The sequence below is a fragment of the Taudactylus pleione genome, unplaced genomic scaffold (genome assembly GCF_031769625.1).
Source record: "Taudactylus pleione unplaced genomic scaffold, aTauple2 ptg000275l, whole genome shotgun sequence".
In the NCBI taxonomy this organism is placed as follows: Eukaryota; Metazoa; Chordata; class Amphibia; order Anura; family Myobatrachidae; genus Taudactylus; species Taudactylus pleione.
This window is the reverse complement of record NW_028284677.1, coordinates 1,809,532-1,824,015: the sequence shown is the minus strand read 5'-3', so window position 1 is coordinate 1,824,015 and position 14,484 is coordinate 1,809,532. Positions and strand designations below refer to the sequence as shown.

The 14,484-nt window shown below is 40.7% G+C and overlaps 1 protein-coding gene across 1 annotated transcript in view; it reads right to left on the bottom strand.

Annotated features, from left to right (window-relative positions):
* Window positions 1–2,872: 2,872 nt before the first annotated feature.
* LOC148513625 (C-C chemokine receptor type 6-like) overlaps window positions 2,873–14,484 on the bottom strand; it is a 68,656-nt gene continuing 57,044 nt past the window's right edge. The window contains exon 2 of the mRNA XM_088481622.1: window positions 2,873–3,993. Within this exon, the coding sequence (XP_088337748.1) occupies window positions 2,873–3,967 (1,095 nt within the window). The 5' untranslated portion in view covers window positions 3,968–3,993. The remainder of the gene's footprint in view (window positions 3,994–14,484) is intronic.

The window sequence follows — 14,484 nt, the reverse complement described above, 5'->3', positions numbered from 1 at the left end:
GGATGGGCAGATCAATTCACTGTACTGAGTTGAGCCTCATGGCTCAACTCAGTGAAATGTCTCGAGACAGTGTCTCGAGACACGGCTCTTTAGATAGAGCAGCGCTGGAGCCAGCAGGGGAGCCGGTGACTCAGAGTGAGTCAGGGTTCTCACTGACTCTCTTGAGTCAGTGCACTCCCCAAGCCCTAGCTGTAGCTGCGCGACTCAGTGAGTCGCTGACAGCTCCGCCTCCCGCAGCCCAGCTCAAGCCTCTGCACTGACTCAGGAGAGTCAGTGCACTGCCATGAGCCCTGGCAGTAGCTGCACGACTCAGAGTGAGTCGCTGACAGCTCCGCCACCCACACTGGTGATCTGACACAGTGGAGAAGTATAATCAGGTCGGATCAGCAGTGTAAGGGGGCGGAGCTGTCACTCACTCTGGCTCCCACTGACAGAGAGGCTAGGGGAGGTGACAGAGATAGTGACAGATAGTGACAGCTCCTTGGATCTCATATTGAGAGTCAACAGAAACTGATTCCAAATGCAATGTCACACCTAGAATCAACTCCAGACCTTTTACCTGCTTAATTGATACTGAAATAATGAGGGAATAGCCCACACCTGTCCATGAAATAGCTTTTGAGTTGATAGTCCCATTACTTTTGGCCCACCGTTCACCTGATTTGGATGTAATTACCCTCAAATTAAATCTGAAAGTCTGCAGTTAAAGCACATCTTGGTTGTTTTATTTCAAAGCTATTGTGGTGGTGAATAGAGGCCAAAATATGAAAATTCTGTCAATGTCCCAATATTTATGCACCTGACTGTATATTAGGGTACTTCCTGCAGCAGGAAGTTGCCTGTACAACTTCGCACCTTAGTGGTTTTTCTACTGTGACAGCGTCTCAGGCTCCGCTGTGTTCCTTTCCTGGAGTACTCAGTAGGTGTCTTCTGGATCCTTTCATGTTCCCTACTGGTAGTGCTATACAGCTTCTCATATCATCTGTGCTGAGTACCATCACTATACAGCATCTCATACCATCTGTGCTGTCTTTCTCCGCTACTAGTATCGCAGTCTCTGGAGTATCATCCTCAGCTCTTTTGCGTCTGGGTGTCCTGTATTTACATCCATCAGATCTCGTAGTCCGTCTTCTCGACTGGATCTTCAGTGACATAATTTCCTACCCAAACCTTATTGCACTGACAGTGTTTTATATAGTCCTCTCAAATGTATCTCTGTGTTTTTTCCAGGTACCTACCCTGAGGGCTGTGACCTGTTCACTTGGTGCAGCGAAACCCACATCCCACTTTGAGGGGTCACTGGTGAATACCATCAGGTGGACTAGACTCCGCGCCTTGAGATAGAGCTCACCAACAACTGAGAGAGACATATGAAGAGGACATATATATTGCCTTCCCATTTTGTCTCACCCACTCCCCCTAGCCCTCTGGCCGTAGCTCCTGCAGTTGTAGCCAATAGTCTGCTGGGTCTGCCTGGTTCCCAACAGGTAAGAGTGCACAGGCAGCTGGAAGAGAGGACCTGGAAAGTTACAGAACCATGGCAGGAGTCCCAGGTGTCCAGAGAGCAGTTCAGCAGGCTCAGACTAAATCCAAAATGGCTGCCACCTGCAGCCAGAGTACGGCTAGAGGAAAGGCCAGGGCAGCACCAGTAGACCATCCACAGGCAGGAGGATCAGACCCTAAGTCCAGCAGCATGTAAGGAAGTGCCAGGTAGGAGGTGAGTGGAGCTGCAGATAGAGGCAACCAGGTGGCTGCAGTGGGCCAGGGCAATGCAGGTCTCATGGTAAAAATCGAGGCAGCAGCTTCAGGTCAGCTAGAAGGCAGACTCTGAGGGAGTCAGAAATGGCACCAAAGAGGCACTGCAGGTTGGAGGGGAGATGCTGGGCAGCCAGGGAGAGCAGAGAAAGCCCCACCGAAGGTAGATTACAGATGGCTGATTGCAGAGGCACACATCTGCTCCAGTTAGCAGCCCCTCTAATATTGGTGTCTTTCTTTAACTTATGTCATATTGTTTTATATATTTTAAACATTATCAAAAATAGATATTTAATTTAGATTTTTTTTTCTATCAGCAAAAATGTCAGAGCTATCAAGTAAATACATAGCATTTTTATGTAAAACTTTATTTAAGCTTTCAAAAGCAAATTATTGCATATAAAGAAACATTTAAACCAAATATACTAGATATCTTTATAACATGCCATTATAACCACTCTGCAAAACTATCCAGTTCTTTGTTTCAGATATTAAACTAAAAATTAAATTTTAGGTTGCATGTCTGAAAAAAGATTGTTATATTTGCTCAGATGGCCGTAAATGTGCTTGGTAATGTGCTCATTATCAGACATTGTGTCGGATTTCCCCTTGAACTCTCCCCAGCAGCTCCTTGGCAGTCATGTCGTCATGATGTGTTGGAATCGGGCAAATTGTGTAAAATGTCGCTAAGTGTAAGTACCTTTAGAGGATCAACAGCAATGTATACTAAAGGCCAGCCAGGTATGCTGTATCCAAGAACTCAAGTAAGTAATCTTTTCGGACAGGCATGTAATTTGGCTATTTAAGATATATACTTTAAGTTTATTCATGCGCATGTCCAAAGTATGAGCAAAACATATTTCGGACTACTTATGTCACAAAGGTCTCCAATCATTCACTGACTGTTTTATTTTTGTTTCAATCTAATCTAGCTATGACCCAGGAAATAGTGGATACATGATATTTGATCTGAGAACCTGACTGAGAAAAGCCACCACTTTGTAAATATAGACCTTGGTGTTATTTACATTTTGAAGCAAAAAATATCATCTGGAGAAAAGGGACCTCAATATTTTTATTTTTGTGATCATAAAAGTCGCAGCAAATGCTTTTTTTATTACATAGTAAAGGATGATCCACCTTCACTAATAAAGACCTCACCTGTCATCCTTGATGTGCACATGTCAGAGGAAAATCTAGAAAGATGGGTTCTAGACCTGTAAAGTTTTCGCATGCACCATATATCTTGAATTATTTTCGCAAAATTATTTCGAAATTTGACACCAATAAAAGCATAGATTACTGGATTTAGACAGCAGTGAAAAAAGGCCAGTGCCTTAGTAATAAAAAATGCGTATGAATGTTTCATTTGTTCAGAGCAATTGCCTTTGTCCATCAAATATGCAGCCTTTGTCAAAAGCATCCCAATGTATGGGAGCTGGCAGAACAGAAACACTGCCACAACTGTGACAATCACTAATGTTGCCTTTTTTCTTTTAGAATTTTTGACCTGCAACAGGGTTATAATGATAGATGTATAGCAAAATAGCATAACAAGAAAAGGAATCAGAAACCCTACACAAACCTCAAATATTATAGCTGCAAATTTCCATTTCTGTGCTATTAAACCATCATGGTAACGTGCTTCGCAAGCCATCAGCGCGGATGTATCTTTTCCTACTTTATAACATGCAGTGAATATGTATGCTATGGTAGACAGACAGGCAGATATAATCCATACTGACACACATAACACTCGTTTATAGGCCAGTGCTATGATTCTGAGTCTAAATGACTTAGTAACCTGTACAATGGCAACATAGCGATCAATGCCTACACATGCTAACAATAACATACTGCAATTGAAATTTATTGCATAGATGCAACTTACCAATTTGCACATAAAATCCTTAAAAATCCAGTTTTGTTTATGATAATATACAGCCCAAAATGGAAGAGTTAAAATTAGTAATATGTCTGCTATTGCCATATTTAATAGATAAACATCTGTCATATTCTTTTCTTTCTTGTAGCGCCTGAAAGTTACAACAACCAGTACGTTTCCAACAAGCCCGAATACAAATATAAAGGAAAATGTAACCGGTCCAAAAATTTTCAAAAATCTTTTGACAGTGTCCATGTTGCAAACTGTTCCTTCATAATCAAGATCAGCTGAATACCCGTAATCTGTTAATGGAGTGGAGCTTTCCATATTTCCTAGTGTGAGTTTACTGAGCCCTAGAATTAAGAAACAGTAGTTAACAATATATACAAATGTGGACACTATTGCATTTATTATCATTCAACGGGAAGGGCTGCAAGTATATTTTAAATGTATCTGTGGGCTAAAACTCAAACATTGCCTTTATATCATCATGCCCACCAAACTGTGCATAGCAAATGTATACTAAACACAGCTTTTCCTCTCTGGTATATCCTAGCATTGTGATTTGTGGGGGCTTCACCAATAAAATTATTAATAACATATTTTATTAAAATGTATAATGTGTAAATATTCATAGCACCAAAATGTGTTAAACACACTGAAGTGCTCCCAGTTCACATTATGCCACATGGAACCCCCAGTTCACATATGCCACAGTGCCCCTGACACCGGTGAGATAGCTATGTGTGTGGTGGCCTGCAGGGTTTGAGGGCCCACGGGTGACCGATCCAGCTTTAAGCTGGCTCTATAGCGGTCAGTGGGGACTCTCCTCTGTGTAGATAAAATCTCAGTTAAGTCTTGTGTAAATGTGATCATTCAAGAATCACTTTTCAAATCTGGAAGATTTCTTACTGCTGATGTCCTGAAAACTATTTGGACCTATAGATAGCATGCCTATAATTACTCAATTAATTGATACATAATTCTGGCATATAAAAATGGAATAGAATAGAAAAAAATTAAAACTGCAGGGCCATATTCAGAGATGGACGCAGATCACACAGCCGCGGATTCTTTATATGCAGCGTCTGTGCGATAATATAGTAATGCCCCAGGGGGCGTCATGTGTAAATAGGCATTTCCTGCCAGATCATCTGCGAGACCACTGGTCATCTGACTAACCCTCAGGCTACTCAGGATGGATCATTTTCTATAATGCTACCTGTTGCTGTCCCCTAATGCCAGCAGCATGTCAATCAAGCTCTGCTTTTAGTGCATTGCGTGCGATATCACCGCATTTGCACATGCTGTGCAGCTTCTGCGTATGTGCATATCTGAAAACATTGGAGATGTACGTCAACATTGGGTTGACATACATCTCTGAAATAGACATACAGCCAAAAATAACAAAAACTCCCAATATACTGTGCCTACTAATATTGTATTTGTTTTACTCTAAAAGAATGCAAATTATTTTCTAACGTTATATACTAATATTTACAATTTTTGGCTCATGGACCAACTCAGTCCCCACGCCCTCTGGGACATAGACAACTCACCTGGCTGCCTATATATATTATAAGGGCATAGTCATGCCCTTATAAGAAGACTGAATTGAATAAATGGAATTCTCTCATAGGGAAATTCTGAGAGGGGTCATGGTATTAAAATATTAAATGTTAATTTAATACAATGACACAATGAGTTGAAAATTTACATGGAATTTCAGAACTAAAAAATTGAAAAGTTAGTAATTGGGAGTAATCTAAAGTTTAAACTACCATTTTTTTCTTCCACTTGCTGTTTCGTCAAAACTAGAGATGAGTGGGTCTGGTTCTCCGAGAACCAGACCCGCCCGAACTTCACGATCTGGGCCGGGATCCAAGTCCGGCTCGGGTTTTCCCTGCCTGACTCTGATCCCAAAGCGAGGCAAAACGTCATCCTCTCGCTGTTGGATTCTCGCAGGTTTTGGAATCTATAAAGGTCCCCAGTGATCAACGCCATTTTCACTCCAACTGTGCAGAGTGTACTGAACAGATGGGTGTATCCTCCAGGGGTGCTCTGTCTGGGATCTGTCCGTCCATCAAGGGCTGCTGTGTCCACCACAGGTGCTCTGTCCATGCTCTGTCTGTCCATCAAGAGCTGCTGTGTCCTCCAGGGGTGATCTAGCCATCTCTAAAGGGGCTGCTGTGTCCTTCAGGGGTGCTCTGTCAGTCTAGAGGTGCTTTGTCTGCCCAAGGGTGCCGAGTGTAAAATAATAAAAGCTAATAATATTATTTTAAAAAAAATTGTGCTGTAGCCCAGTGTACTATATTTTTTTCTTTTTTACTGTGATGCTTCCAGTCAGATCGCAGTGTAATAGTCATCATACATGTATTGTGACACTGTAAGTGGTAGTGCAGTGTAATATTCATACATGTATTGTGTGACGCTCTAAGCGGAACCACAGTGTAATATTCAATATTAATAAACATACTGTGACACTGTAAAAAAAATTATGACACTTAAGTGGTAGCACAGTGTAATAGTCACAAAAAATATTGTGACACTGTAAGTGGTATCACAGTGTTTTATTCATAAAAAATATTGTGGCACTGTAAGGTGTAGCACAATGTAATATTCATATACATTTTGTGACACTGTAAGTGGAACCACACTGTACTATTCATACACGTAGTGTGACACTGTAAGTGGAACCACAGTGTAATATTACTAAAAGTATTGTGACACTGTAAGTGGTAGTGCAGTGTAATATTCATACACATATTATGTGACTCTGTAAGTGGAACCACAGTGTAATATTCTTAACCATATTGTGACACTGTAAGTGAAACCGCAGTGTAAAATGCATAAAAAATATTGTGACACTGTAGGTCATTGATACCGCAGTATAATATTTAAATTTGGTACAAATTGACATGTGTGCTGTACCCCACTTTGTTTGTGCTTGATAATATGGATAACGATCATTTGAGAGGAGAGAAGGAACCACATACTAGTGCTAGAGCTGCTGATGATACTAGTCTGTCTACGTCATCTACTAAAGCCGATACCCAAGGGCATGTCAGGAAATCTAAAATCAAAGAAGCAATCTTTTATATTGGTAAAGCAAAAACATCAAAGGGAAAGTTAGCTTCAAAAAGACATAAAATTGCCAATATGCCTTTCACCACACAAAGTTGTAAGGAAAGGCTAAGGCCTTGGCCTTTATTTATGACTGGTAGTCCAGCCTCTTATGATGATGTAAGCCCTTCTCCCTGTAAACATTTAAATTTTTTTTAAATCTTTAGGGTGCAGGAACCAACTGTGTGCTCAGAAATGTCACAAATCCCTGAGGAGAGTCTAAGTGTGTTGGCAGGTGCCATGTGTGAGCCTGACCTTTCCAATACTGTACTTGAAGAGGAGCCTCCTTCCACCACTTGTGCATCCTCTGCAAATGTGGGGATGAACGGCACAAGTAAACCTGCTGACATGAAAATCATGGATGCTTCTGTGGAAGTGCACCAGAATGAGGATGATGATGTTGATGAAGATATTGTTTGTGTATATCAGGCACCAGTAGAAACAATTGTTATCCATGATAAGGAAAAGCCCATTGTCAAGCCTGGGCATAAGACAAAAAACTCCACTTCTTATGTGTGGAATAATTTCTACCCAAAATAATAGAAATTGAGGATGATAATGTGGAGGAAGGGCAACAGGAGGATGAGGGGGATATTTGTTTCCTATCTTTCGCTAATGTGGATGTTGTTTGTGTAAATCAGCCACCAGTGGCAGCAGTTCTTGCTCAGGATAAAAAGAAAGCCATTGCCATGCATGGGCATAAGACCAGAAAAGCCACGTTTTTGGTGTGGAATTATCTTAACCCAAATCCTGGCAACAGTTGTAAAGGCATCTGTACCATTTGTGAAGCCAAAGTTAGTAGAAGTAGGGATGTTAACCATCTAGGCATCTATTCTTTGTTATATCATTTGCAGCAAGTTCATGCAATCGATTTGACAAAATTATAATCATTTGTAAATTAATAACAAGCAGTTCAGCAGTTTGGACCAGCACATGCAATCTCCACCAATCAACCTCCTCCTTTATGATTGGAGGTAGTCCTTAAAAAAAATTGTTTTGTGGGGGCTCAAACAAACCAAGGACTTCAGCCACAAAAGTGTCAGTTTTGTCGCTAAAGTGTTTGGTTTCTTAAACTGTGCATGTCCTTTTTAATAACACACTTAAGAGTGGGTGGGAGAACCCAAGGACAATTCTATCTTGCACATCTTTTCTTTACATTTTGCACAATTTGGGGCATTTTTATAGTTTTTTTTAACTGCCATCATGTTCGCTGCTGCTGTGTGGTAATGTTTCATACTGTGTATATATACTATATTTTTTAAACTGCCATGCATTTATGCCACTGCTCTGTTGCTTACTTTAGCCAGCCAGCTTGCTGCAGCCTTTGGCCTATATTGGTGAAAAGTAGTGAAAACAATATTGTGAGCTGTGAGGTGGTTAAAAATGCCTGGAAATGCCTTAAATTATTGCTATTAAGGTTAATGATACTGTATGAACAAAAACAGGTCCACATTATATGATTTTAGCTATTTCTATCATTAAAAAAAATAAAAAATACAGATCCAAAGCCAAAACACGCAAGGGTGGTTTTGCAATACCAAATCCAGATCCAAAATCTTGCAGGATATGTGGATCCAAAACCAAAGCACATTACTAGTCAAAACTGCTTTAGTTTATGAGAGATTTTTGGGAAGGCATAACACAGGGTAGAGGACAAATTAAGACTTGGGGTTTGTTTTGTTAGGTAGCTCTTGTTCCAGTATAAGGCCTTTTGCAGTTACGGTTTTTGAGACAGTTACAGTGTTTTAACTATTAGCCAACTAATGCTCCATTTTAGAGATAGGAATTTTCAATTTGTTGTGCATGTCAAGTTACCATCTATAAGGCGTGTACTTAGAGGCTTCACTTGAAAGCATAAACATGGCCAACCTCTCCTCACACAGAGGATTTGTGCTGTGATTATTAGTGTAATTAGCCCTCTGTAAATTATATAAAATAATTGTGGGGTGTTATGGATCTGTGTGGGGGCACCCTAAGAAGTTTTATAAAACTGGTATAGTTTTTGTAAAAAGTTATTTAGCCATGTGCGCTGTGTGGATTAGGTCTAAAATGAAATGGACGACAGGACTTCTGATGTCACAACCATGTGATCTGCGACAAACGGTGGAGGAGCAAGGATCAGAACCTGGGGCCATAAGTGTACCCTCTCAGGTTAGCTTTACTCATCACGTTTCGAGCACAGTGGTATGCTTTGCTCACCACAGGTTAATATCCCCCCTCTATGTCCACATGGATAGTAAAAGTGGTAGTTGACCGGCCCTGCCGTAGCAGTCACATGGTCATGACGTAAGAAATCCTACTGCTGGAGATTGCTGTGACCGTAAAGGAGAGATCAACACCATCAGGAGAGGTACAGGTCAAGTTATACCGTACACTTACTCGGAATCAGTGTTAGACAAACAATCACGGCTCAGAGTGTGATAAGGTCACAGCTGTGATCTGACTGCTGCTGAAGGAGGTGATTAAAACTCCTGTGTATCAGTGCTTCCCCTTATAATGGCCAATACCAGGCTGCTCTGCAAAGTTATGCATCCTTCCAGTGGCAGGAATGGATGGAGCCTGAACAATAACCCCTTCTCATCTGTAAACAATTTAGCTCTGCTTTACTAATAACTCCTGTCACTGCAACATGCACCTACTATTCACAACATAACCTTCCATCTCACCTGCTGCTCACTGCATCATCCGAACATCACTTGCCTTGTGCTCACTACACCATCCCCACTTCACTTAACTGCTGCTCACTACATCATCTCCACATCACTTACCTGGTGCTCACTACATCATCCCCACATCACTTACCTGCTGCTCACTACAATATCCTCATGTCACTTACCTGCTGCTCACTACATCATCCAGTCACTTACCTGCTGCTCACTACATCACCCAGTCACTTACCTGCTGCTCACTGAATGATCCCCATGACATTTACCTGCTGCTCACAGCATCAAGCCCAAATGTCATTTACTTACTGCACTACAATATCCCCATGTCGCTTACTACATCATCCCTATGTCAATTACCTGCTACTCAATCCATCATCCTCACATCACTTACCTAATACACTACATCATCCCCATGTCAATTATATCACTTACCTACTGCACTAAAAAATCCCCCATGTTGCTTACCTTAGCTCATTACATGATCCCCACATCACTTACCTGCTGCTCTCTACATCATCCGCACATAACATATCTGCTGTTCACTACAACATCCTCACAGGGCCGTAGCTAGGGTAGTGCGACCAGTCCATCGTACAGGGCACCACAGGTCAAGGGGGCGCTGTTTGGGCCTGTCAAATTTCTGTTTATTATCATTCTTGCTTGTAGCTTCCTCTTATTTCATCCCCAGCATCTCCTGGCCTCTCCTATCTCTTCCCTGGCCTTTCCTCATGAAGCCATGGCCCTTTTTGGGTGCATTATGTACCTTTGAAAAATGAGGGGGGCGCCAATGCTCTTTCTGGCACAGGGCACAAAAAAAGTCTAGTTACGGCTCTGCATCCTCACATCACTTACATGCTGCTCACTAAATCATCCCCATGTCACTTACCTGCTGCTCACTGCATCATCCCCACTTCACTTGCCTGGTGATCACTACATCATTCCTATGTCACTTACCTGCTGCTCACTACATTATCCCCACATCACTTACCTGGTACTCACTACATCATCCCCTCATAACTTACCTACTGCAATACATCTGCCCCAAGTCACTTACCAACTGCTCACTACATACTCCCTATATCAAGTACCCTTGTACCCACTGCCTTGGGCTATGGGAAATGCCCTGGTGCTATTGGTGCCAAGACTGGTTATATATGGGGGCCGCAAGAATTTTTCAGACCTGACTTCCCCAGGAAAACCATCCGTAGTACTATCCCAGGTCTGTCTGGATCTTCTCTATGGTTTCAGCAACCCTGGCTGGCAAGGCAGACCTCACTTTTTTTTTTTCTCTGATTTTGGGAGGCAGGGTGGTCTGTGGGTCTAGCAGGTGGGTGCTAGGCCCGAGGCATAAGAGGGAACTAGACAAACTTAAATCAGGCACTGCTACTAAACCATAGTAACTATAAATATGATATTACTGAAAGTTTTTTCCTATGTCTCACAGCTGCAGAAACTATTATGTGTTTCTGTATCCAAAAAAGACACAGTACAAAAATAAATATATATTTGTTTTTGCACTAACTATTAAAGAGGTCTAGCATGTGAATTAAATACTCAAAATACACTAAATTACAAATGGCATAAAAAAAACACATTAAGACAAAAAAGACAATATAACATCTCTTATGTTTATACTCCAGGGGGTAAATTTACTAAGATTCGAGATTGAAATTTTGGGTGAGTTTAGGCATTTTTTTCTACTTGAAAATTTACTAAAGGCAAACTCAGGTGAGTTTGAGAGAGAGATATCATGAGCAGCCGCTAACTTTAGAGCAGCAGCTGATTGGCTCTAGCTCCTGACTGACTGACCAGCCGACATGGGAACTGTCAGGAGCCGAAGCCAATCAACATCTGCTCCACAGTTAGCTGCTGATGATTGGCTGCTGGCTCCTGACAGTTCACACTGAGCAGTCAGGAGCTGGTTAGCGGTGTATGTGGTCACACACACCGCATATTTAATGTATCTGGTCCGGGTTGCATTTTTTTATTTGCCAAGATCCGGAGACCAGCGCCAGGAAGGAGGTATTGTTTTTTTTTTCAGGTACTCCCATTGGATTCTACAAGACAAGGAGACACGACAGCTGGAAGCAGGTATATATGTGTGAGTGAGATAGGTAAGTATTTAATAAAGTTGTACTTTAGACAGTGTATATACTGTTTTTTTAACTATTTATTTTACAGTGAGGGTACAGGTGCTGACCACCTGCTGGCAATTCTAGTTCAACAAGTTCCAAAGGGCAGTCATACTGGCCCCTGTAGTTCCACTGTAAAATACAATAGTTTTGGACTAGTTTCAACATTATTACCCCAGTACCCACAGCCCGGGGGTGTAGGGAAGAGCCCCAGGCTTCAGCCTAAGCCTGGGGTTTTGGGAGAGGGAGGAACCTTTCCTGAGATCCCTGGCTTGTGCTGACTGGCTTGGACACACGGTGGAAGGGTCTCCTGGCTGTGGCATTATACCATGGTTGGTTAGGGTCTGGTGCTGGTTTTAAATATAGGGGGACCCCTACTTATATTTTCCCCCTATATTTAAAATCAGGACTGGCCTTGCAGCTAGGTGCTGGTTCCTACACATTTTTCCCTGTAATTTTCGGAACTAGGACTGGCTGAGCAGTCCAGGGCTGGTTATGTCTTTTGGGGGACAACCCTATGTCATTTTTTATACAGGTACAACACACAAGCAGCCTTCACATAGCTCACTGATATGTGCAGGCTGCTTGTTCGGGAGAGTTTGGCAGAGAGAAAACACTGCAATCTCTGGTGAGTAATCTCACATAAACCTGCTACTCGGGGGAGAAATCTTGATCTGTTTCACCATCGGAAAACTCACTCTCAGCTAATCTCACTTCTTAGTAAATTTGTGAGTTTCAGGAGTCTCAAATCTCTTGAGTTTCGACGATGCTAATCGAGTTTAAAAAAGAAAAAAAAATTGATCAGACTCGAATCTTAGTAAATTTACCCCCTGCGGTCTTTAAATTGGCCCCCTTTAATTGCTATTAGTGTGGAAACTCACCACAGCAGATTTTTTTCTTTTTTAGGTATAATCGATATTGTATTCAAGTAAATATCAACAACAGATTAGATTTTAAAGGACCTAATTTCCAATGTCCTGTTATTGCTGGGTCGGTTAACAGGATCTCCTGGGCTAAATTCGCCTTAGTAAGATCATTAGCACAGGTGCATAAAATGCCATGCCATTTAGCTGTGTACTCAGTTTGTTATGCCACATCCCCAGACAATGAGTGGCTTGCATGTACAACTGTGTTTACTTGTCACCAGTCCGTTGGTTGAAATCTCTCCCTTACACAGAGCCGCTATTCCCAGGTCACCATGCAACATCTGTGTAGGGGCATACCTCGGTGACTAATGGTCAGCAAAAGTGATGTCTCCAGGCAAGTTGTTATCACTGCGGGCACCAAGAAATAGATCCACACTTGCAAAGGAACAAATGGGGTGTCTCTATCCATTTTCACTCCATTTTCTTGGAGTTTTTTCAAATAGTAATTTCAGTCTGGTCCTCCTGACCTATATGTACCCACATTGCTCCATTTTACTGCACAACCATTGGTCCATCATGTCTCACACCCTCAATAGAAGTAATCACTTTCATATGGGTTTATTTTCCTCACCTTTAACCCTTTTATTTTCACACAAATTGCATTGTTCAGCATATATTTCAATATGTATAGATATAAGAAAAATCTCCAGTATTATATTTATAAAATAACATAATATAACAATAATATAAAATGAAAATAAAAACAAAATTCAATAATAATTACATACTAATTCATAATAAAACAAATTCATATATTAGTACAATATAAGAAAAATAAAAAAAATCCCAACCATCTCTCACAGGTTAAGAACCTATGACCTTCCATACCACATTCCATTCCTCTACCCTTACACTATCTTGGTCTGAATGCTTGCTTTTAATCTAAAGGTAAATAAGACAATAAATGTCCTATACATTGTATCATATTACAAAAAGACTTAAGTAAACAGCAGTCTCTCACAGCATTAGAACCTATAACCTTCTATATCACAAATAATCTCTATACCTCTCTACCATCCTGGCTTGAATGTTTACTTTTAATCTAAAATACATCAGCCAATAAATTCCATGCTTAATAATACATATAAAAGTTAATAAAAATACAAATTATATATAATATGGCTCTAATTATGAGTGTTACATGTGTTGGTGATATACTCTCCCTATACAGGTTGAGTCTCCCATATCCAAAATGCTTGGAACCAGAGGTATTTTTGATATAGGAATAGTCCGTATTTTGGAATATTTTCATACCATAATAAAATATCTTGGGAATGGGACCCAGATCTAAACACAGAATGCATTTATGTTCTATATACACACATGGCCTGCTTGTCATTTTATACTATATTTTTAATAATTTTGTGCATCAAATAAAGTTTGTGTACATACATGAAATTAATTTATGTTTCATATACACCTTATGCACAAAGCCTGAAGGTTATTTTATACTGTATTTTAATAATTTTATGCTTTAAACAAAGTTTGTGTAAATTGAACCATCAGAAACCAAAGGTTTCACTTTCTCATTCATGCTAAAAATATTCCATATTTCGGAATATTTGGATATTGGAGATTCAACCTGTATATATATTTTTTTTATATCTCAGTAAACTTTTTTATTTATATTCACCCAAACACAGTGTGCAATTAAATTTAAAGGAGCTTTTTCATTTTTTTTTACTGAAAGTATGTCATAAATACAGAGAAATATAATATAAGCGAAAATGGATAGAGACACCCAGTTTGTTCCTTTACAAGTGTGGATATATTGCTTGGTGCCCCCTGTGGATGACAACTAGCCTGGAGACATCACTTTTACTGACCGCTAGCCACAGAGGTGTGCCCCTCCACAAATGCTGCATGGTGACACCAGGAATAGCGGCTCTGTGTAAGGGGGAGATTTCAACCACCAGACTGGTGACAAGTAAACACGGTTGTATGTGCAAGCCACTCATTGTCTGGAGATGTGGCATAACAAACTGTGAGTACACAGC